We start from the raw sequence: 25,865 nt of genomic DNA, 5'->3' as shown, positions 1-25,865 counted from the left end.
TGATCTAAGAGGATAAATCCGATTCTGATCAAGGAAACCAAATTACTAAGTTTAACTCCAGATGGTATTACAGGATGCTTTTATTTTCTTTTCATTATTCTATTATCACATTTTCTACAGCAAATGCATACCATGTATACTTTTATAAGGAGAGAATAAACAAACAGAACTCTACTTTCTCCATTTCATCTAGCCCATAGGTTTAGATTAGAGAAATTCACCCCTGACCAGGAGTAATAAAAGAAATTCAGTTGTACAATTTCCACATATTTTGGAAAACATTTAGGACCTACAATAGATCCAGCCTTAACAAGTAGCCTCTGGCCACTAAACAGCAGTTCTTTTTTCTGGAATTAAAGATTAACACAGTAACAAAATTAAAACATGTCCCAAAATCTTGTCCACAAACTGCAGATGAATTCGTAACACAAACCTGCCCAGAGGGCTCACAACACCATTTCACAAAGTTAGCTGTGGTCTTCCTCTTCACAAATGGCCAGCTTGATGCATAGCATGTTTTGCTACAAACTCATCTGCTGACTCTCCCTGCAACATTTTCATAGCTCGCCAATATATCTGTCCGCAGTTCTCAGGTCTACCAAGGGGGTGGTTCAATTCTTCTTTTATGTAATCCATCCAAAGATCTTTAAAGGAAACCAAAAAATTACTATAAACATACAATTAGATAACTGTGAGGCTTTATTAGGTAAACTTAATTATTTGATTTCAATTCAACGCAAGATTTCTAAGAAACTGAACTTCTTGTTATTTCCATAGAACCATATGTGAAATACCTGTCTCATCATCTTTGCACTAAGGTATACCAAAACTATTTTTTTAAGTATAAAACTTCACTTTATCATGATATTCTATATATTTGACAAAGTCAAATATACTAAACATTTTAGAGGCAGGATTTTGTTGAGTCTCTTTCAAAGTGAAACTGACCTCAATGAGTTCACTATAACCTTGCTACCAAAACTTGTTTAGGCCAGTAAAAATGCCGTTTTCATGCATTCCTTCACAAGGCCTGTGGAAACCTCTTAAGTACTAATGTATTTTTTTAAATGGGAGTTTAACAACTATACATGTCAGATGTTACATAACGTACCTACACCCAGGAGTATGTTTTGCAAGTCCTATAAAGGAGGACAATGTGACAACAGCCAATGACAACTAATGCCAATTAGCATGACACTACCCCTTTGCTGTAACTCCCACTCCTTTTTGTTCTGACCAACATTATTAATCTTTCCCTTACAAATACCACATTTTTTAAAGAGAACCAAATCAAGCAAATCTTTCTCTAATCCACAGTTAATAAAAGACTCATGGACTCTTGAGCTTCTGAACTTGAAATTATAAATAAAATTATATCTGCAAGTATTTATGCCCAAAGTGAGGGAAGAGGCAGGGGAAAAAATTCGAGTTTTATTCTCAAAGACGACCATGTAAGAAACTCTTCTAACCATACTGATAGGATACAGAGCACATATGCAAACAGACCTGTGTATCTATAACTTAAGTTTACTTACCAGAATCTACAGATCCAAACTCTCTCAAAGCCCTCTCATAATATTCTCTTAGGTTCACCATCTTGCAGGATTCCTAACAAAAATAATCAGACAATCTTGCCTCAGAAACCTTAATTTATAATGTCACAAATTCATTTCAACCACACTGTTAAGCAGATACCATCTATCTATTAGGCATTTGAAGGAGAGGCAGGTTTGGCTTGAGATGACCACAGCCTGGCTTTCAACTAACCCAGAGTAAAGTCATATGCATTTACATCCAGAGTGAAGTAAATGCTAAACAGTGATAAAAAGCACTTTCCTATGGTAGCTTATAAAAAGCCTGATTAATTCTTGGTTGGACAAACATGGGCAGCTTCACGGAAAAGTGTATTTGAAAGCCCTAAGGGAGTAGGACTGAAATAAACGGAAACAGTTCTATTCCCTATGGCTAGGGGTTTCTTTCTCTTGAATATCTGGGCTCCAGCGCATTATTAGCTATTTCTACCTTAAAACTTTTTAAATCATGGCAAAGTATATATAAATACCAGTTATAAGACCTTCAGCAAATTTTTTAAACCTCTGACCTTAAAAGTTTCCTCACCTATAAAATAAGGATAATGGCATCTCAGAGTACCTGAAAGGATTAAATTAAAATGCTCATTAACTATATACCTAGCCAAATAGCTGGTACTAACTTCACAATAAATCTTAATTCTTTATCTCTGCTTCCTCTTAAATGTATTCTTTTTCATTTTCAAACCAGATTAACATCTTCAGTTTAAAAATCCTTTTGTGTAGTCAAATAACTAGTTCCTCACTCAAATTTCTCTTCATTGAGACTATTATTTTATTGAAAGTCAATTTAACTTACTATCTTACACATGCATGAAAATCAGAATCACACTTTGTTATGGGCTATCGTGCTCGGCATTGGGCAAACTCCTTTCTATCCAATATCCCCTCTGCCTTATAACCCTCGCACCCCTGAAAAGCATTATGACTCCTTTGAAGATGAGGATGCTGAGGCTTAGAATTAAGTGTCTTGACCAAGGCACATAACTATTATGTTATCAATCCAAAGTCTGGCTATTAATTATTATTTTATACTATTTCTAATGCCGTAGGACAAGAATCGATAATTGACCGACACAATGATCAAAACTATGAAAATAAAGAGTTCCACCTCTAACTTTTCAAAATTCAAATAAAAATAATCAGCACCAATCAAAATACCAAAATAAAGAAGAGCAAAACTGAATACTTGGAGAATCTGTGATTATCACTATAAATAAGTGTAACTCTTTTTGTAGAACTAGCTGGCAATATATAAACAACCATAAAAAACTAATTTATCCAGTCCTAGAAATTTATCTCAAGGAGATAATCGGAAGGAAAAAAAATGCTATGTAAACAAAATGCTAACAACACTGTTTTCATTATCAAAAATCTGGAAACAATCTATATGTAATGAAATAGGAAAATTATTGGTTTAAGAATAACGCTACAACCATTAAAAATGGTAACTGAAAACACAGAAATTTGTTTATAAAAAAATGTTAAAAGAGAAAGAGAACCTCCATATACAGCAATCAGAAATAAAACAGTATATAACTGTATGTAAGTAAACAAAAAAGGAAAGAAAACAATAAAAATACAAACAAATATGGCGGGTTGTGTTCCTATGATGAAAGTACAGATACATTTGGATTTCATGTATTTTTCCTCCCTCGCATGTTCCGTTACAGACACAGAAACAGTTACTGAGTGCCTGCTCTTTACCTCACAGCCCAACACAAGAGAAGGCAGGATGCTGTGGAGGCAGGAGGCGATGCCTCACCCAGCCTAGCAGGGAGGGCTTCCTATAACAGGTGACATCTAAGTTTTGTATTTTCCAGACAGGTACGCTCTCTTCTTTCCTTGATTACCATTCCTAAACCATCTCCATGAAAAAAGGAACTCGACAAAGGGACCAGAAATTTATACTGTATTATAATGAGAGCTTTTTAAACATCAAAATGCTGCCATAAATTAGTAACCACCAATTCTTTTTCCCAGACAATAAAGGCAGACAGGACACTTACTTGCTCCTTTTCAAATTGGATCATTTTCCTGAAAAAATCAACTGAAAATGGACGGCTTTCCTGTAAACTAAAAAGAAGGGGGCAACTGTTATCTTCCACAATGGCAGAAAGCCTCGTACATCCCATGCACATAAATACCTATGCCAGTGCCTCCATAAAACATGGTTTAATAAAGACCTGCCTACAATTCAATGCAAGGACTGGCCTTGACCACCAGTCACTCTCAATGCCTTCAGCTTCCGATGACCATCTTCACCACCCCCCCATCTTTCCTATCCAGTTTTCTTCCTGTTCTTTCTCACTTTCAGAGTCTGAAGTTCCCTCTTCTACTACATCTCAAGGTCTTTTGAAGGAGACCGATAATTCCACTTCTAAGAAGATATTCTAGGGAAATAATTTCCAACACGCATAAATATTTGTGCAGAAATGGTCATCAAAGCATTATTACTGTGCCACATAAGCCACACCTACCTAGCAGTGTATCATACTATTTTAATAAGGGCTGCTTATGAAAAATTATTACTGATAGGGAAAAGGCCAGTCTTAATGTTCACCAACAGAAGTGATAAACAAAATGTGATTATAGTATAATCTCATTTATGTGGAAGACAAATTTTAAAATAATATATCAACATGGTTTCTTCCTTTTGATGATGGGATTACAATGATTATTAGTTATCTCTTTTTTAAAAAATTTCCAAAATAGGTATGAACTGCTTTTACTCTTCCAAAAAAAGAAAATAAAACTTCTTGAAAAATTCTCTTGGATTACTCCCTCAGACACTATTTATGATATATATAATCTGGGTATGAGGAGCTGAGTAGAGTGGAGAGACTAGTAACAGTTAAGAACATTGTGAGTACCTTTTAAACACAGCCCTGGCCTTTTTGTAGCCACCACTTCGATAAGCCCAGTCCAGGTACTTATCCTTCAGAGTGATGGAGTCAGCACCCTTGACAGCTAAGACAGCTTTCTACAATTTAAACAAAAAAAGACACAAGCTGTGTGAGGAAATTTATAAATATCACAACAAATTTTCCCAGAATCATCCCAGGCTACTCAATTAATAGTGTTTTAGGAATAGCTGCTGTAGAAATAAGCCTAAAGCTAGCCAACTAGTAAACCTGACTGCTCATTCTGCACACACAAGACTTAGAACATAGGGCCTATACCTTATAGATGGCTTCAGTGTCTTCTTGGCTTTTGGCATCTTCACTCCACTCTGCCCAAGAAATCCACAATGGCAGGCAAACCTGCTCACAATAAGAATAGTTAGAAAATGACAGCTTAGCACTACACTCTGAAAACTAGTCACTATAAAGACAAGCTCCTCCTAAGATAATCAACACGTAAAATAAGGATTAATTCCCGGTCTGTCCTGTGACAGAATCCTTGGTGCCCAAGAGTAAATGACATGCCAGAACACAGTCTTCTGACCAAGTCCTGTTAATTCTAATTCCCTTATGTTGGGGGATGCTGACTATAGTTATTACCATCAATTACCTGTTAGTTAATTAAGCAATTAACAACCCACAGCTGATCAGACCCATAGCCACCCCGCTAACATCTCTGCTCTTTAAGACCCACACCACAAGCACTAACTATCTAGGCTGAACTATCTGATCTTCACTCATATCTGTCGCAGACGCACACACAAATTAGCAGTAAAATAATTAAGATTTTTTTTCCCACTTTAACTTCCAGAATACTTTTTTCATACTAATATAAAAGATTCACTGCAAAGCTTTAAGGTTTAGTGTTTTCAACTTTAAGGTTCAGAAACACATGCGTATTTAAAAATCAGGCTGAAGTTCAGCTTTGGAAGCAAGTGAGAATATTCTATTAATATTTCTCACTTGTAAGGCATCTAGATGGAATATAAGATTTTTTATAATTTAGTCAACTTTCAAATAAAGAATTAGAAATAGGACATTAAATGGAACTAAGTTCTTCTACTTTTGACCCTTAAATCATCAGCACAGACGTACTCTAGGGCCAACTCTCATCAGACAAGTACACTCCCAATAAGCTTTGGCTGAAATCTTAAAAGGTGTCCCAAATAGAATGAAACATAAAAGACCCAACTCACAGACCTGGGGCTTCAGGTGCACAAAGGCTTCTTCAAAAAGCATGGCTACGTCAGGGCTCTTTGCCTTAATCAGCACCTGCAGCTTCATCTGCCACATCATCACAGAGTCTCTAAACAGTTCAATCCCGGCCACTGCCACCTGCAGGGCTTCCTCAAGGAAGTCTTGATGCAGCAACAACTCAATCTAGATAAGACAAGGAAAATTAACGACTGAAAGCTAAATTATCTATGTGATGGGGAATAAATGGGGCAATAATTTCCACAGCCTCCCGTGACTGTCAAGCAGGCACAAAGTGCCCAATTTGGAATTCCTCCTCCACTCCCTGCTCCTTCTTCCAAGGGGAATCAAAAAATAGGGGACAGGTAAACAGTAGAGGGCCTAAATAATTTAGATTGAAAGTTAAGTTTTAATAAAATAGCTTACTACTGTATAATAAAACCCATACCCACTAAATGGAATATAAAAATCAGTAAATATTAAAAACCAGTATTTGTGGGTTGGTAAAGAAACAAGTTTATTCATTCAGAGGTGGCATACTATAAACTGGTGCAATTTCCCTGAAATATAATTTGACTTTATATAACAAGAGTCATGAAAGTGCTCATATCTTAAACTTGGGAATTATATTTTAACAAATATGACCCAACAAGTACATGACCAGAAGAAATTCTTATCTGTTCAAAATGCTTGTATCCACACTATTTTAACAGGAGTGGGAAAAACCAAAACACAATTATAAAATTGTGAAACAGCAAATAAATGACAGTGTATAACCCACTCATTCAACAAGCATCTTTACGGCACACTATGTTAAATTTAGTCATGGGGAATATCAAGCACATTCTCTACCACCCACAAAGCCCCCAGTCTAGCAACCTCATATATGCCCTGACAGAAAAGGCATCATGTGCTGCCGGAGTACAAAGCAAGAACACCCATCAAGGTCTATGGCAGTGATGAGAAAAGACTCCAAAAAAGGAAGGAAGATTTAGACTTAAGGAAGAGCAGGCATTAGTCAGGTGAAAGCAGAGATCCCCACCAGCATTTGCAAGAGGCTGAAGATGAGAGAAGCTTGGGGTGCAAAAGGAAATCCAAATTCAGAATGGCTGGATGGGTACAATATAAACTGGTGAACTGGTAAATGAGGTTAGAAATATAGGCAAGGGCCAAATTAATGAGACAGAGCAGCTTTATCCAAACAGTGAAAAGCCACAGAATAATCTGATAATCAATTTTAAAAGATCAATCTGTGGCAATTAATCTGGAGAAAGATGGATGGAGAAATCAGCAAAGCTTATTAAGTTCAGCGGCAGCATGTTGAGGGGACTCTCATTAAAGGCAAGGTAACAAAATGCGTGATTAGGTGGTAGGGTTCAGAAGGGCAACATGAGAGATTTGGAGAGCAGAGGATGTCTGAAATAGCCAGAGTGGTGAATGGCAAAATAAGCAATAATGGACAGAGAGCAGAACTGCCAGGACAATACTCAAAGTACATCTGGATATACAGGGTGTGACCATCTTGCCAGTATTCAGTAACTCAAACGGGGGCAGCTGAACTCACCCAGCTCTGGGATTTTTGCCAGACAGATACCACAGTGCGAGGGAGAAGGGTACCTCAGTAGTAGTAATAATATAATAAGCTAGTATACAGTATGTGCATTTATGTAAGTATATGTAAGAAGTATATTTTAATTTTTTAAAAAGATTTTGTTTACTTATTTTTAGAGAGAAGGGAAGACAAGGATAAAGAAAAGGAGAGAAACATCAATGTGAAAGAGAAACATCAATCAGCTGCCTCTCATACGTGCCCCGCCTGGGAACCGAACCTGCAACCCAGGTATGTACCCTGATCAGGAATCAAACCAGCACCTTTCACTTTGCAGGATGATATCCAGCCAACTGAACCACACTGGTCAGGGATAAAAACTTTTTTTAAATGTTAATGTAAAATAGAATACAGAATGGCAAATGTTAATTGTAATTCTATAAAAATTGCATGATGATATGAAGATATAAATCGGGAGTTAAAAAAGTTAAAGGAACTAGACAAATATAAAGATTTTTGTCTTTGTCCTGACTAGTGTGGCTCAATGGACTGAGTGCTGGCTTGCAATCCGAATGGTTGTCAGTTCGATTCCCAGTCAGGGCACATGCCTGGGTTTCAGGCCAGGTCCCCAGTGTCGGGTGTGCAACAGGCAACTGATTGATGTATCTCTCACACATCAGTATTTCTTTCCTTCCCTTCCCCTCTTTTTAAAAATAAATAAATAAGGTCTTTATTTTTCTTAAGATTTTTCTCCTTTTATGTCCAACAAAGGTATTTAAATACACTAACACATTCGTTATCTCATATTATGCTCTCAACAACTCTGTGATGTGGCAAAAACAAGGCTATCACTACTTTAAAATCAGGTAAACAAACTCAGAAAGGTAAGTGATTTGCCCAAGTCACCTAGCTATTAAGTGGCAAAACCCAATCTAGAACTATGTATCCCAGAGGACATTACTCTGGTCTCTGTAACAATCCTTAGCCATACCAGGGGTAGGAATGGGTTAATATGCCTCTTACTAGATTCTGAAACACAGGGAATGCATCTAATTTATTTTTATTATACCAATGGTTAATCTGGGTCAGACATTTAGATCAAAGGCTCAGGAAAAGGATGTTCAGTAAAAGATGGAAGGGTGGAGCCTTGGCCAGCGTGGTTCAGTGGATTGAGTGCCAGCCTGTGAACCAGAGAGCCACCAGTTCAATTACTAGTCAGGGCACATGCCTGAGTTTCAGGCCAGGTCACCAGGTGGGGGATGCATGAGAGGCAACCTCATGTTGATGTAACTGGTGGGGCAGTTTCTCTCCCACTCTTTCTCCTTCCCTTACCCTCTCTCTAAAAGTAAATAAATAAATAAATAAATCTTTTAAAAAATATATGGAACAGTAGACAAAAAAAATAAAGCTAAATTGTGACTCCTTGTTCTGAGTGTTTTTACTATGTAATATTCTTCCCTATACTGGTACAGATTTCATTGTTTACATATACCAAATACTGAGAGCCAAATGTCAATAGTCTCTAACAGCTATCACATCAAACTTCCAAATGGCCTTAGTCACATAACTATATATATAAAAATACATGCCACCAGCATGAACTAAAATTATGCAATTATCGCAGTACATGCGAATGACCATGAATGTGTTCATGTCCTTACCCACTGCTTGTATAGGAATTCTGGTAGAAGTTTGAGTTCATGTGCCTTCCTGAATGCAGTCATGGTTCTTTCCAGCCTCTAAAATCAGAAAAATGCCTCAGTTCATTACTAGGATCCCAGGAAAGGTTTTTGGCCTCTTCCAGGAACAAATGCAGTTTTGCACATTTCTGAGAACTGAGAGAAGGGGCCAAGGTGGTTTCATTTATGATTAGATGAATTGGACAGCAGCACCAAGCACAGCCCAGGAAGAGGGCACCTCCCAGCCCGGTGGCCAGGGTGAGGGCAAAGCAGACTCAGACCTTCAGGGTGACCGGTGACTCAAGGAGAAAGAGCAATTAAGCATGAAGTTCTTGGAAGCTGTCCCAGGTCCCAGAAGAATCTGTCCTTCTTTCCAAGGACAGTCATATTCTAGTCAGCCACTATAGCCATGTCCTTACCTTCCCTCTGAGGGACTGGCTATTTGTCTTCTTTGCAAACCTTTCCAAGCAAAAGTTGATGTAACACTTCCACATGGCCTCTGAAAAAGAAAGATTACACCAATCATATCACCAATTCTTAGTTTAACAATCATCATACATCCTTTCTTTGAAGGGAAAACTCTTCCAAAAAAGAGTTTAATCTGGTAAAAAAAAAAAAAAAAACAGAAGTTATTCTGATTATAGCCAATAAACCATCTCAAATACTGGGGGGAAAACAACGGAGTACTGACATAAATATAAAAATTCGGAGCCAGCGGTGTTATATATCCCCTCTACCTTAATACTCCCAACATTACAAAATTAGGAAGTAAATCTATGTCAGAAGATAATTAAGAAATTATAATTAAACAACCTTCCCAAGTACCATATTTTGCCATGTATAATGCACTCCCGTGTAAAATGCGCACCCACGTTTTTGGCCCATACTTTCAGGAAAAAAATCTTTTATTTTAGACTTACAGCCAAGATGGAGCCGTAGGTAGATACACTTTGCTGCCTCATACAACCAAAAGAAGAACAACAACAAATTTAAAAACAAAAAACAACTAGAACCGCAAGAAAATTGAACTGTATAGAAGTCCAACAACAAGAAGTTAAAGAAGAAACATTCATCCAGACCAGTAGGAGGGGCAGAGACGGGCAGCCAGCGTGGAGAGGACACGAGGCAAGGCAGCAGCTGAACGAATGGGCAGGCCAGGTTGTGGCTGGAGGTCCCACATTTGCATGTGGATAAACCAGGAGGAAAAACAGAGGAACAAGAAAGACCGCCTAACCCAGGGTTCTAGTGAAGGAAAAGAAAGCCTCAAAACCTCTAGCTATAAAAACCTGTTGGGGTTGTGGTAGTGGGAGAAACTTCCAGCCTCACAGGAGAGTTCGCTGGAGAGACTCACAGGGTCTTAGCACGTACATACACCCACCCACCCAAGAATCAGCACTAGAAGGGCCCAATTTGCTTGTGGGTAGTGGGGGAGGTGACTGAAGGCCAGCTGAGAGCCCAGAAAGCAGCATTGTTCCCTCTGGTCCCTCTCCCCCATACAGTGTCACAACACAGAGCCCTGGGTTACCCTTCCCTGGCTAATGCCTAAGGCTTCACCCCTTCTAACTTAATAGATGGGCTGAGACAAAGAAATATGGCCCAAATGAAGGAACAGATCAAAGCTTCAAAAACAGAACTAAGTGATAAAGAAATAGCCAACCTATCAGATGCAGTATTCAAAACACTAATAATCAGAATGTTCACTGAAATGGTTGAGTATGGTCACAAAATAGAGGAAAAAGCGAAGGTTAAGCCAAGTGCAATAATGAAAAATATACAGGGAACCAACAGAGAAGGGAAAGAAACCAGGACTCAAATCAATGATTTGGAGCAGAAGGAAGAAATAAACATTCAACATTCAACCAGAACAGAATGAAGAAACAAGAATTCAAAAAAATGAGGAGAGGCTTAAGAACCTCCAGAACAACTTTCAATGTTCCCACATCCAAATCATAGGGGTGCCAGAAGGAGAAGAGGAAGAGCAAGAACTTATTTGAAAAAAATAATGAAGGAGAACTTCCCCAATCTGCCAAAGGAAACAGACATCTAGGGAGTCCAGGAATCTCAGAAAGTCCCAAACAAGTTGGATGCAAGGAAGCACATACCAAGATATAACATAATTACATTATCCATTATGAGGAGAGAATCTTAAAAGCAGCAAAGAGAAAAGGAGATGTTACATACAAAGGAATTCCCGTAAGACTATCAGCTGATTTCTCAAAAGGAACCTTACAGGCAAGAAGGGGCTGGAAAGAAGTATTTAAAAGTCATCAAAGACAAGGACCTACACCCAAGATTACTCTAGCCAGCAAAGGTATCATTTAGAATAGAAGGGCAGATGAAGTGCTTCCCAGATAAAGTTAAAGGAGCTCATCATCACCAAGCCCTTATTATATGAAATGTTAAAGGGACTTATCTAAGAAAAAGGAGATCAAAACTATAAACTGTAAAATAACAACAAACTCACAAGTATCAACAACTGAACCTAAAAAAACAAAAGCAAGACAAACTAAGTAAACAAGAACAGGAACAGAATCACAGAAATGGAGATCATATGAAGGGTTATCAGTGGGGGAGGAAAGGTACAGGGAATGAACATAAATGGTAGGTGCAAAATAGACAGGGAGAGGTTAAAAACAGTATAGGAAATGGGGAAGCCAAAGAACTGATATGTAGGATCCATGGACATGAACTAAGATGGGGGGGGGGGGCGCGGCGCGGGGGGAGTGCTGGTGGGAGGGGGGTACAGGGCAGAGGAGAATAAAGTGGGGGAAAAAAATGGGACACCTGTAATAGCATGTTCAATAACATACTTAAGAAATCTTTTGTTCTAATTTTTAATTTGAGTATTTATTTACATTTAGATACTTGTTTTTTGTGTTATAAAGGATTTTAGCCTTTATTTTTGAACATATGGGTATCGTTATTACTTTCTAGAGTTTTAATGCATAAACATAAATAAAAGAATTAAAAGTATTTATATAGATACGGAACTAGTACTACCCATGTATAATGTGCATCCTTAATTTTCCCTCAAAAAGTACACATTATACATGGCAAAATATGGTATCATCTCCCGCAAATCTAATGGACACATATATACCACTACTGTCAAGCAAGGTCATAAAAGGTCCATCTTTCACCACCAGAGAAAGAGCAAGTTGGAAAGCCAGGCGCACTATAAACTACCAGAGAGGTTCCTACAATCGATTTCTGTCATGGGAATGGGAGCTTCAGTCTCACATTCATGACCACATTAAACTGCATCATGGTCTGGCGCAGTTTACCTGTGGGGAGAGTCTTTACTGCCTCTTCGTACACAGCACAGCACCGCTCCTCCCTCCGGCCCACCTCCTCTGCTCTGGCTTGTTTGGTCGCAGGCGGCTCATCCCCGGGCTGTGACTGGATCTCTAACTCTCGCCGTGCCACATAATCCCAAGTGAGAGGGTCATCTGTGTGCATGGCTTGAAGGCTGAAAAATAGTTTCCTGGCATGAGCCCTATGACATGAGACTAAATCAGAATATCAGAGAGACAGCTCTAAAATGTACCCTATGCTCTAAAAATGTACCCATTTGTAAAAAGACACCCTTTAGCAATTCCATTACCATAAATAGGCTCTTCAGATGTCTTCACACACTGTATAAATTTTGTCTATGGATCAGAGCTGTCACACATTTATTAGGTTTCAGAATGTTTCAAAAAATCATTCACAAATGTTAACTTTCAAGTCAAATCAGCAGGGAGGTGTGATGAGACAATCCTCCTTGAGCCCTGGACAACCTTATTATATCCAGCCTCTTGCTCTTCTATAATAAAGGCAGAGAAAAAGGAACAACCTAATCCTCTACCAAAACCATGGAGATGTCAAAAGAGAAAACTGATTCAAGTTCTATTTTATCCCCTGTGAAAGTAAGGGGTACCACCTAAGAGTGAAGTACCCACAGGCAGGCTGCAACTAATTTTCAAACCATGTAATCAGACATTAAAGTATAAAATCACCTGCAGCACTCAAACATTCATGAGTACAACTCTTATTTAATGGACATAAGACACGCCAGCAAAGCAGAAATATAGATTTTTATAAAAGCTGTAGGATATACCAGGTATTGAATAAAGGCAAACTATTTTCCAAGGAAAGCCAGTAAGTGAGTCGACTCTTACAGGAATGTATGTTTTTAGTAAGATTTATTACAATACAATGGTCCTAAAACTTAGCTTTCCTCCAAGGATATAGTGTGGTATCTTTCCCACTTTCTAAATATCCAACCTCAAACCCTTACCACAAAATAAGAGCCATATTCACCTTTCTACCATTTTACTTACTCTTCATAAATTTCTCTTTGCAGGTCTTTGGCAAAGTCAAATAGCTGTGCAATTGAAAGTAGTGACACGTGAAACTCTGCACCTAAAATTTTTAAAATAGGGGAGGGGATAAGACTCTAAAGTATCCCTTTTCGCTGATCACCACCTTCTTGATGTGCTGTAATTTGTTTTGATTGAGAAATAGGAAAAAGGACAAAAAAATTACCCATAGTCCCATTACACAAAGTCATTGTTAATATTTTCGAGTATTCATAAGTACTTGTAGCTTTTATTCTAAACTTAAGGGCATAAAAGAATGTAGTAAATCATCTTATTTCTTTTCAACTCCCCACAGGAATTAAGTACTAAGTAAAAACTTACTGAAATGTTCAAGTACATCCCTAAGGGGCAATAAGCCTTCTGAAAGAAACAGGACATTATTCCTGCAATCAAAGTTTGATGCAGATTCTAACAGGATTTCTAACAGAAATTTTCATAATTAGCCTAAGGTCTTCCTCATCATAAATAGAGACTGTTTGACTTTCCCACCATAAATAAATTTTCAAAAGATACCTACCTTTAATTATGCTTACAGAATTTTTGTAGATGATTCGTGCCAACTCGCCCGTAAGGATTTCTTCAGGATAATCAAGATTTTCCTAAAAAGAGTGTTGTATTGAACATAACTTAGCAATAGTGCCAGTAAGTAGGAAAAGCACTGGGAGGAAAATGAACAGCCCTAGGCCACCCTGCCATATGACCTCTGGCAATCACATCTCTCTCTGGGGCAGTTCCCTCCCTTGCGAAGTATGTAGTTGAACAAGACCACTGATCTTGGAACACTGTTCTCTCAGGCTCCTGGCATGGTAGCAGGGTCGCTCGGCTTAAGATGTCTCTCTCCATTTAGGCCAGAATAGATCAGCTTTTACATGCCCTGTTGACCCTTTTGTGAACTTTATTTGTATAAAAAATTTCAGAGCTGGAAACCACGGTAACAGATAATAGCAAAGTTCCTTATTCAGTTCTAACATTCTAAAACTTTTTTTAAAATTATTCTGTCACATAAAAAATTATATAAAAAAGGAGGCTAGAAATGACATACATTAATCAGTTGAGCTCCTTCAACCAATTAATACGTCATTTCATGAAATCATTAGAGTATTAGAAAGTATTAGAATAGCATTGAGCCATTCTATTAGTAAAAAATTTGATGACCACTCTAATTAGTCCAAATGTCTATTTTTAAAGCACAATATTCCATTTTTATTGCTAAGCCCATTTTGTTAAGTCAATTCTAGGCTCATCCTTAAGTCTCAAAATATGGCATTACATTGGAAAGAAAAACATGTTCCAAAGATTTTCTCTTACTCCTCAGCAGGCTCAAAACACTATTCATTAACAAGCGACAATACATTAGGATCTTACCACATCCATTTTGGCTTTTTCGAATTCTTGCTTTTCCTTCCTCAATTTCTCAACATGCATCAGCTCCATCCTAAAGTACTACAGAAGGGAAATGATGAACTGAAAAGCTTGGGAGATACTTTTTTTAATTAGAAACCCACAAGATGCTACTTTTTTACCCATGATTATTGGATCTGGAAACAGTTTGGGGGCAGTGGTATATTTGGTATGAAACTAGTCAGCACTGACAAGAGCGGAGATCCCTGCGATCATGGAAAGTTCTGTATTTTGATTGCAAAGGCTACACAAACCTACACATGTGGAAAAAAACAGAACTATAGGCACATTATACCAATGTTAATTTCCTGGCTTTGATACTATAATTTTATAAAATGTATCCATCAGGGAAAACTGAGTAAATAGTACAAAGGACCTCACTGTTATTTTGTAACTTACTGGGAATCTGTAATTATTTTGACATAAAAATCAATGGCAAATATGTAATATCATGTATATAAAGAGAAACTAATGTATGATTACCATGTGCTGTAAAGTTGACTTGTCCAGAATTTTTAATATTTTAATTCTACGTTACAAAACATATTAAAATGACAAGGTTTTTTAAAATATTTAGCCCTGGCTGGTATGGCTCGGTTGGAGCATCGGCCCATGAACCAAAGCGTCACAGGTTCGATTCCCAGTGGAGGCACACACCTAGGTTGTGGGTTTGGTCCCCAGTTGGGCATGTACGAGAGGCAACTAATCAGTGTACCTGTCTCTCATCCATGTTTCTCTCCCCCTTTTCCTCCCTCTTCTCTAAAAATCAATAAGCATATCCTCAGGTGAAGATTTAAAAAAAAAAAAAAATGGCTGCAAAATTTTACATGTAATACAATTACCACTATGTGAAAAATTTTGCACAGAAAAAAATGCACCAAATGTTAATAATATTTGTCCTCAATCAGTCAAACTTATTCCCTCTCAGTGCTTTTGCTTTTTCTCCAAGATTCTCTATAAACATGTTACTTTGCTGGCATAAAATAAAAATATTTAGTTTTCTTTTTTAATGTGATTATTAGAACAGATAATGTTCAAAAGAGTTTCTCAAAATGTGACTTGGGACTACCCAGGGGTTCTCGACGCCCCTTCAGTGGGTCTGCAAGGTCAAAATTATTTTCGTAATAATACTAACATGTTACTTGCCTTTGCTCTTATTCTGTTAAGAGTTTAAAGTTTTTCAGGGGCTATATGATGGATCCTATCACCCATACTGAATGCAAAAGGAGATGTGAGGCCCTGGCCAAGGAGCTCAGTTGATTAGAACATCATCCCAATATGCCAAGGTTGCAGGTTCAATCTCTGGTCAGAGCACATACAAAAAGCAACCAATGAACACATGAGTAAGTGGAATAACAAAGCAATGTCTCTCTCTCTCAAATCAATAATGATTTTAACAAAAGGAGATCTGAGAATCCAGCTGTCCTCTACTAGGTCAGATATGCAAGGGATTAACAAAAATGTGTAATAATGCCATTCTTCTTTTAAAACTTTGTTTTAGAGGAGCTATTTTCATTTAAAAATAACCAATCTATATTAACATACCATGAGTTTGTTTTTAAATAAATAATTTTAGATTTCTTGGTTTTAATTTTCTATAAAATAAAAACTGACAGATATAACCCATATAAACAAAAGACCTTTGAGGTCCTCAGTAATTTAAGATTGAAAGAGGACCAAAGTTTGAACACCACCAACACAGATCGAGGCACACAAACATGGAACTACATTCATGATATATTAGGTAAAAATACAGAACACAGTGATATGTAGTATAATCCCCCTTTTCAGAAATAAAACCTATTTTAAATATCTGTGATAGGCATAAAGTATGGGTGATAAGATACTGTTTCTGCTACTTTTTCACTGAAATGTTTTTTTCTGAACTATTTATAATAAACAAATTCTAATTACTTTTGATAAGAATAAGCAATAAATCTCTTTTCATTTTGGAAAACACAGGTACGAGCATTTATGAAAGCCTCCAAAAAACATGCAAAATAGTAACAGCATACAATAACCCTCTAACAGCAGGAGGAGGGAGTCTTACAATAGTTTCTCAGTAAGAATATTAAAGGCAGCAAAGCAATGTCTAACAGAATGTGAAAAAAATAAATAAAGGGATGAAAGACAACATTATAAAACATCATTAAATTACTACAAGACCAAAAATATGATTGGGACAGCTATAAAACTAATTAGAATGAAAGCAGTATCTTTTTTCCCTCAGCACACAGGCTTAATTTTCATTTAAAGACTAAAGAGCAATTTCTCCCTTATCCTGACAAATAACTTAGAAAAGAGTGCAGTTTCCAGCAACACACCATTTCCAGCATTTGTGTGGTTTTCTTTCAGCAAAAGTAAGGCCATCGATATTCTAGTGTACACCTCCCAGGGTGAATACGTCTACTAAGAGGGGAGGAAGGAAGTATCTATCTATCTCAAGAGAGACAAAGAGCCCTAGGTGGTGTGGCTCAGTGAATTGAGCACTGGCCTGCGAACCAAAGGGTCACCGGTTCGATTCCCAGTATAGGGCACATGCTGGGGTAGCAGGCCAGGTCCCCAGCAGGGGGTGTGGGAAATGCAACCACACATTGATGTTTCTCTCCTTCTCTTTCTCCCTCCCTTACCCTCTCTTTCTCTTTCCCTTACCCTCTCAAATAAATAAATAAATAAAATTTTTTTTAAAAAAAAGAGAGACACAAAGAGACTGAGAAGAAAACGAGGGAAAAAAGAGGAAGAGAAACCAAAAGAGGGGTGGAGGGGGTTGGGGAAAAAAAGAGGAGGGAGGGAAGGGGGGAAAGAGGGAGGGGAAAAAAATAAGGACAACAGCATAAAGATGGCTGAACCCTGGCTCTCCAACTTAAAAAAAGGCCCAGGTCCATATGCCTCCCAACCATAACAGGCAGGTAGGAGTTTTAATCTCTAAGAACCTGGAAGATGCACATGGTCAAAACCTACTACTGACCAAAAAACACCTTCCTGGCCCCCTTTCTACAGCAGCTCCCTGCCAATTCCTAGCCTCCGTAATTCGAAGTCCTTTTCACTTAAAGAATGTATGTCTCCAGAGGACAAAATCAAGAAACCACTCTGTCATGTTATGCACAAACACACTCACTTCTTGATAAAGTTTTGGGCACTGAGGATGAAAGCGCAGAGCTCGAAGAAAGAGTTGTCTTGCACTTTCTGAGGACAAGCGATCTTCCATTTCCCATTTGGCCGCCATAATCCACAAAGCTATAAATGAAAAACATCAGACTGCATTTTAATAAATTAATCAACTCAGGCAAAAAAAAAAAAAAAAAAAAAAACCAATGCTCTAATTTTAATACTCAAAAGAATTTTTTAATCCTATCAAAAGAGGAAGGAAATGGGGAGGAGTTCATAATAGTTGTCTGTAAAGAACTGTTGCTTTATCTAAAATTACAAAGAGTATCCTAAAGGAAATAGGTAAATGTTAATATTTGAGAGTACTTATTATGTGCTATTACTGTTTCATTAGATCTAAGGTCAGCATCATTTTAAGTTACATACAAATTTTAAGTGTTGAAATGCTGAAAAAAATTATGCACCTTAGAATCAATGAAATAAAATTACTTTGTTCTCTTCTCTGTATTTAAAGTAGTTCATAATTTTTTTTAATGGCTCATAATTTTAAAAATATTTTTACCATACCTACTGGAAATAAAAACTTAAAAAAAAATAAACTTTTGTCCTTCTACACGGGAAAGTAACCTTGAGTTAGCATCCTAACCATTTCCCTAGAAATTTAATAAAGGTGACCTATGTTACCAGGCAAGATTGTTTTTGGTAAAAATGACCCATGATTGGTAACCACATCTGGACTAGGAGGGCTGTAAATGGTAGAGAGTGACTGCTTTGGGTTTTCTTGAGCATGTGATCCCTGAAATTGAGCCAGCCCTTCGTAGGATCCTTGGAAGCTATGCCCATCAGGGTCTTCTCGGGCTGAGTGGTTCCTCTATTCACTCTTTCCCCCACACCTGAACTGTTACTAGCCTCCCAATTGCTAAGAGTCTTCTATTGAAGAAATGGACCTCAAGCTGCCCTGCTGTATTCTTCTAAATAAACTGGTGCTAAATGTAGCCTATGAGCCTTGTGTATTGTAAAACGTCTGGTTGAGCCTAATACTTGAGAAAAGGCACTGGAGTTACCTCCGCTGTAAACTCATGTACCACTCACACAGCATACACAACAGAAGTCTCTCTTACAAAATATGAGCACCCACTCTGTGCCAGGCACTCCTGTAAAATCTTTATTAATCTTTTCCCCCATAAGTTTCTGAAATCCCTTAAATATGACTGCCTTCAAATAGAATGTCCCTCAAAGGACCAGAGTTTCTTGTACCATTAACTGAAAATCAGTCTTACTTGCCCCCAGATATGACACCTGACACAGTAACTAGTACACAGTAGGCAGAGACGAATAAGCAGCAGCTATTCAGGAACCAAATCTGCTGAGGCTAAGTGCCTAACCTCAGGTTCACAAAATAAGTTCTTTTAGGTTTATCAGGCATTATAAATTCCAAAATAGTGTGAGTCTACATAAAAGGTAAAAAAAGAACTGACAAGAACCTCACCATACCTGGTTTGTTTGAATGAATAGCCAACATGGCAGAGAATACCTTGCTAAGTTGAGCTTTAGTAGCCTGAAAAGACAAAGAAAAATTATACTTCTAACACAGCAAAATCACTGTTACTACTCTCTGAGTGATCTGTCCCGTACCATCACCAACTGTAAAATCCAATAGGGCAAGGTCTGGTACGGCCCGGGACTTATAAACAAATATAGACTCATACTTGTTTATAACTCATAGTTTTCTCCTACCTACACCTCATGACATAAACATCCCAAATATCATAATGAACCAAATACACATAAAGGTTATTTTCTTTTCAACTGAAGTGAAAGCCACTGAGTTATTTAGATATGCAGAGTTGTTACTCTGATGGTCAGCCTTCTTGGGTTCTTTTTCCACTTGTTATCCCTTCACCTTTGGAGAAAACATGGAATTCAGCACTGAAGCATGGGGCTTAAAAGGCCAACTAACCAAAAGAAGGAAAGAGGGAGTAAGACACAGTCCGCCAAATACTCACCCATTTCTTACAAAAGACTACATAGGATAGCCAAAGTTGAACATCATCCTGCAAGAAAAGCATTGAAGCTCTCTGAGTTTGAACTGTATATATAATACACCTTTGAAACAGAAGCAGATTTCAGAAAGTCTACTGTTATACAACACCCCTCAAACTATTAGGCCTTAGATCTCTTAACCACAGTAACTCAGTCTGTTACCTACTCCCACCTATCATGCTCCAAGACAAAATCTGTGGTATATCCAATCCATTCAATGTAGTTTTTACAAGGCGTCAATCAAGAATAGCAACCCAAAATTTGTCATTCCCAAGAATCCAAAGTACTTCCCATATAACATGTCCCAGTCCCAGAGCCAAATGTGAAGAAAATCAAGTTACTGAGATACTGCCCTTATCTAACCATTTATCTTCCACAGCCAAGTCTTTGGTATACTTTAGAAATATATACAAATAAATCCCAGACAATTTTCTGATCCTTAATTATGTATCAAATCCTCACAGAATAACTATAAGGTAACAAGATTAATTTTCTTAATGGTTTGATAAGTGGTTTCAAGTAATGATACCATCATTAGAATAAGTATCGAGACACCCAAGATAAGAATAGACAACAATACATTTGAATATCCAACTCATAATATGTAAAATATATTTCTTCACATTTCTTACAGTTAAGGAAACTCTGATCACTTACTTTCCACTTGGCTGAAGCGCGCCGGAAGACACCTTGCACTCGGTGTACAATAGAACTCTCAATCTCATCCTTCTTAAATGAATATCCAATGCGCTAAGAGGGAACATAAAAAACAAAGCCTCAGTTTAAACACATTTATCCAAAGCAGCATTTCTACTTGATTATTAAACAGTACTGACAGAGAAAGCAAATAATTACAAATATCCATTATGAATACACCAGCATGCAATTTATCAACGCGAACGGCTTCCCAAACCCAATGCTAGCTATAGAGCCACCCTATTTGATTCTACGTATTTTTCCAACCTCCAGAAAATCATCTACTTACAGTTCTCCTTCTCTGGATCAGCTCCAAAAGATTAATTTCATACTGTGGAAGAAAAACATAAAAAAAACAGAAAAACAAGGAAAATCATATCCTTTTACATGTATAGGAAATATACTTAGTTAAAATCATAAAATAAAAAGATTAATATAAAACAGAAGATAATTTGCTATTAAGAAGCATAATCTACAGTAAATGTCTAGCATTCACTGAAAATTCACCTTACAACTGCAAAATTCAAAAATATATATATTAGCAAGCATATAAACAACTTACCTACAAAGAAAGCATTTTACTAAAATATATTAGTTTTATAACATCAATCTAACTTTCTAGTCTGTATCAGTGTATTTAAACTTTTAGTAATTGACCTTTCAAAAAGGTTAGCTGATGCACAAGTAAAACAAGATGCCTAATTGGCTCTCTCTACTCCCCTGTAAAGATCCACTTAGAACCCCTAAGGCTCTCTAAAACCCACTACTATACAATTCTTCTCTGCTCCTTGGCTTAAATATTATTAGAGACTGAAAGCTCAGAACCTCACAAGAGTGCACACTTCATTTTAAAATTTTTATGAAATTCTTCAAGAACATGGGACACCCATGTAGCTAGCTATACCACACTGCTACACCAAAGTCTACACTTACCATATTTGCTTCAAATCCTATTTAGAAAGAAAAGATTCAAATAAGAGTGAAGCCCCACTATGTACCACATTTGATTCCACTCTTCTCCCTTCACAAAGGAAATGACGATCTTGATTTGATTCTTTATCACTCCCAAGCATGACTTTGGACTTATTACAATGCTGTTTTGAATGCTTTCAAACTTTACATAAATGGTATCATACTGTACCCATCACAGCATATTTTTACTCAGCATTGACTCTAGATATACTCCTATTGACACATGAAATTGAAGTCCATTCATTTTAACTGCTATATAGTATTTCAATGTATGAATGTGCAATTTACCTATCCTTTCTGGTGATGCATATTTGTTTCCGATTTTTCTATTACAAAAAGTTGCAATTTCTTATACATATCTTATTGTGGACATATCCAGGAACTTTTCCAGGCTATACACCCATATCCACCACTAATATGTAAGCTGTTCAAGGTAATGACTTTTGTCTGCCTTATTTATTCTTATACTCCTACTGGATTGAATCAGTGCCATGAACTGAGTTGGTGTTCAGTATGTACTCTATGGCTGAGAGAATGAAATTGCTGGGTCGTAGAGTAGACCTATTTTCAACTTTATGAAATATTACCAAATTGCTCTCCAAAGTGGTCATAGCAATTATATACTTACAATATCAGTCTTTAAAAACATTTGCTAATATGATGGACATAAAGTAGTACCTCACCCTGGTTTTAATCTATATTTACCTGATTACTAAACAGGCTAACATCTTTTCATAAATTTATCAACAAATGATCTTTCCCCTTTGGAAAGTGTATGTTCACATTTTTCCAGTTCTTTTCATTTTCTCTCTAGTTTTTTGTCATTTTCTTCTTCATTTGTAGTTCTTTATATAATCTAGATCTTAATTAAACATGTTCCAAATATTTTCTCCCATTTTGTGGCGTGTCTTTTTACATTATTTATGGTGTCTTTTCTACACTGAAATTTTTACTTTTAACACAGCTAAATAATTTTTCTCTTCATGGTATGTGCTTTCAGTCTCATTTAAGAAATTTTTCCTTACCTGAAGTCATTCTTTCATAGTTTTTGCAGATTTAGAAGTTTCCCCCCTACTTTTAGCTTGCCAATTCAGCAAGAATTTATTTTTGTGTATTATGTGAGGAAGGGACCTAACTTTTTTTTAATGTGGGTAACTAAAAACTCGTTTTAAAATGCCACTTACACCTCATAGCAAGTTTATATGGTTGTGTTCAGGTTGGGGGCGTAATATATATTAGTGTTTATTTGTGGTTTTAATCTCATTTCAGTTGTGCTCTTTTACAACTAAGCAAATCAACCTAATTCACATATAGCTCTGAAATATTTGAAGAGTGAAATGATCTGCCACTTCTTAAGTCTCTTTAAGGTTAAACATCTCTATTTTCTTCAATAATTCCTCCTAGAATGCGGTTTCCATCCTGGCTGCCTTCCAACCAACCTCTCAAAGTCCTTCTTAAAACATAGCCTTGAGCCTAACAGTACATGTGCCAGACATGGTCTGGTAAGGGTGCAAAATTCTTTTCTTCAAACCAGCATCTTCTGAATGCTTACCGTTTACAATGTCCTCTGCTAACTTACCCAATACTCTACTTTTGTTAATTTAATCAATTAGATTATATTTTTTGACATAATATGCTCATTTTTAATAAGCAATCTACTATGAGCCCTAGGACCTCTTCCAAATACAAGACTTAGCCAGGTCTCACATATCGTTTGTTTTTCATTTAAGCTTAGAACCTTTTGTCTTATAACATTTCATCTTGTTGCTGGGTTCTTTCTGAATCCTGATTTTGTCATCCAACATACAAGCTATTCTCTCCCATCTGAAAATAGGTCTAGCATGTATATTTTACCTTCACTTAAATCTTCCATTCATTTACAGGACTGAAGAGTCTTGCAGTATACCTCTTTCTAAGCTGACAGACATACAAATACACAAGTATTAACTTTCCAACCAGCTACTATCACCAAATTCACTCTCCTTTATTTTTCCCCACACAAGATGGTTTGTCAAATCTCTTCCTGAAATCCTGACACGATGTGTCTTTGGCACATCTCTGATCCCCTAACCCCATAAAAGAAGAGAAAAAAAAACATGTTCAGTTTGCCAAGAACTGTAAAGCCTTAAAAGCCTTATTGGAGCAATGCTATTGCCAAACCACCAGCTTTTGTTCAGAAGTTACCTGTCTAATCATCAGTTCTAGAAATCTGTTGAAAATTGACATCAAGCTGGCCATTCTATTATTAATTTAAAATCTGTGAGATTAAAAGGTAATGAAATTATTCACTTACTTGAACATAATTGATAAAGTCTTCCTTACAAAGAGCTCTTCGTTGTATTCTGTATTCTAGATCCGAAGCTTTCTTAATGATAGCCCTGAGGAGAGAGCCACTTAAAATATAACTCTTGAAAAGAACAAAACTTAAATAACTTTGGGGGTTTTGTTAAGTTTCTTAATTTTTAATATATTTAAGACATTTACCAAAACATGTAATTCCCAAATAATTATTCTTCATAACCAAGTATTCTCTTATAGGATTACTTCAGTGTTCTTAAGGACATCAGGATATACTTTAAAGCTTTCATGAAAATCATCTTAATTGATTGCCAATCACACCAGAAACGCAAAAAGTACTTTACATTATATACATGTAGTATTAATGAAGATTTCTCTTCCTCCAAATTCAGGTCACTTAAATTTTAATAAATTTCTAAATTCCTCTTGCTTCAGAGTTCCCAACACGCAGACTTCAAAAACAAAAAACAAAAACCTTACACTGTCTCTACCTAGAAAGGTTTATTATCTCTACAAAGGGCATATGAGAGACGATTCACTATATTTAGCTAAGGAATGAACACACAACGTGTACATTAGGGGAATTTAATACAAGATATGCAAGACCAATAATTGTCTCTAGTTAATTGTAACAACAACATTTACTGAGCCCTTATGTTGCGTTTCATTAAAAATGTTTAGGGATCCCACAGTCACATTACTAAATTCAGTCATTGTAAAATTAAGAAATAGTCGCAGAAAACCATTTAAAACTATTAAGCTTAATTTTAACAAATTACTGAATGCCAGCATTGTGCCAGACATTGTTGGCTAAGCCCCGGAGTAGAATACGGAATTGAAGTAAATGGTCCCCATCTTCAAGTCTTGTTAGATTTATCTGCTCCTCCGAGGCTCCCTCGGGTCTCTTTGAGAACATCAAAACGTTTAATTTGCCTGTTTCCCCCACCATACACAAAGAAGTTAGCCCCTGATGGGCAGGGTCCCTGGTTCTACCACCTCTACAGCCCCAAGACCTGGCTCCATGAAGAGCTGTCAGTGTGTTTGGTGGGACGGATCACCTTGCAATAAAAAGGAATTAATTCTAAGCATTATCAAAAATTAGAAATGAGCTTCCGCTGCGTGAAGAAAAATAAACACAACTCAAGCGCTCCCCATCCCTGCCCCCGCCACACACACACACACACACACTTGCCGGAAACCTCCTCCCTGCCCTCCCCAGCCCTTCCCAACCCTTCCTCTTTCTCAGCTCACTTAATCTCCGCATGACTGAACAGTCCAATGCGCTTCAGCTGTTCCAATTCAGGGAGTCGATCTTCTATGCGTTCCTGAATTATCTCCGCCATGAGATCCAAACTCTAGAACCCAAACGAGAGCTTCTCAACCTCCAGCAGGCGCTAGAAGCGCCCACTTTCTATTTCGGAGACGCAGGCCTAACGCTCGCACGTGCTGGCGTAACGTGGACTCTAGGTCCCGCCTTTTCCGTTTCCGTCTTTGAGAAGGCACTGGGGCACCTGCGGCCGCTGTCTCCTCCATGTGGTTGACTGTGGTATTGCAGCGAGGGGCCCTCTCTCACCTGAGGGCTCCAGGGAACTGGAGTAGAGGGGCGGGCCGGTAAATCCGCGGGAGGCTAGACGTGGGCGGAGTTGGGCAAAAGCGGCTCTAGGTTTGTAAGAGTTACCTGGTAAGAGATGTGAAAAGGCATTTTCTACAAAAAAAAAGTGTCACCTTTTATTCTGCTCGCTTCCCGCATCCTTGCTTTCCAACACCAAGAATCTCCCCCCATATAAAACAAAGGATAGAGGGTATTATAGTACAGGGTGGGCAAAAGTGAGTTTACAGTTCGCATGGAAAATAATACAATAATTAATAATAATATAAGAATAAATCCTGTTTCACATACTCACATCTGTAGACCTACTTCTGCCCACCCCTGTATAATTGTAGTAAACATTTCAAAAAGTCAGTAATGAAAATCGTAAGGAACGTTAAAACTGACCAGGCTATTCAAAGCACTATGTCTTTGCTTTTGGCTAGATTTAGTAAACCAGTATGATAACACTGGTTTTTCATGT

The 25,865-nt window shown here is 37.4% G+C and overlaps 1 protein-coding gene across 1 annotated transcript; it reads right to left on the bottom strand.

Annotated features, from left to right (window-relative positions):
* Positions 1–60: 60 nt before the first annotated feature.
* Positions 61–25,240, bottom strand: UTP6 (UTP6 small subunit processome component). The gene is made up of 19 exons (XM_054573159.1): positions 25,045–25,240; positions 23,789–23,873; positions 20,813–20,854; positions 20,485–20,577; positions 19,791–19,838; positions 19,279–19,342; positions 17,795–17,913; positions 14,641–14,718; positions 13,793–13,874; positions 13,237–13,318; positions 12,199–12,383; positions 9,334–9,413; positions 8,897–8,974; positions 5,693–5,872; positions 4,772–4,852; positions 4,463–4,572; positions 3,599–3,665; positions 1,536–1,608; positions 61–644 (listed from the first exon to the last, which is right to left on the bottom strand). The coding sequence occupies exons 1-19, from the start codon at positions 25,134–25,136 to the stop codon at positions 487–489; spliced, it is 1,797 nt and encodes a 598-aa protein (XP_054429134.1). The 5' UTR covers positions 25,137–25,240; the 3' UTR covers positions 61–486.
* Positions 25,241–25,865: the final 625 nt, after the last annotated feature.

The sequence above is a fragment of the Pteronotus mesoamericanus genome, unplaced genomic scaffold, assembly GCF_021234165.1.
Source record: "Pteronotus mesoamericanus isolate MK-2021 breed Mesoamerican mustached bat unplaced genomic scaffold, CSHL_Meso_final contig_246, whole genome shotgun sequence".
In the NCBI taxonomy this organism is placed as follows: Eukaryota; Metazoa; Chordata; class Mammalia; order Chiroptera; family Mormoopidae; genus Pteronotus; species Pteronotus mesoamericanus.
Note: the sequence above shows the minus strand (reverse complement) of the source record. Positions and strands in the feature narration are given on the sequence as shown.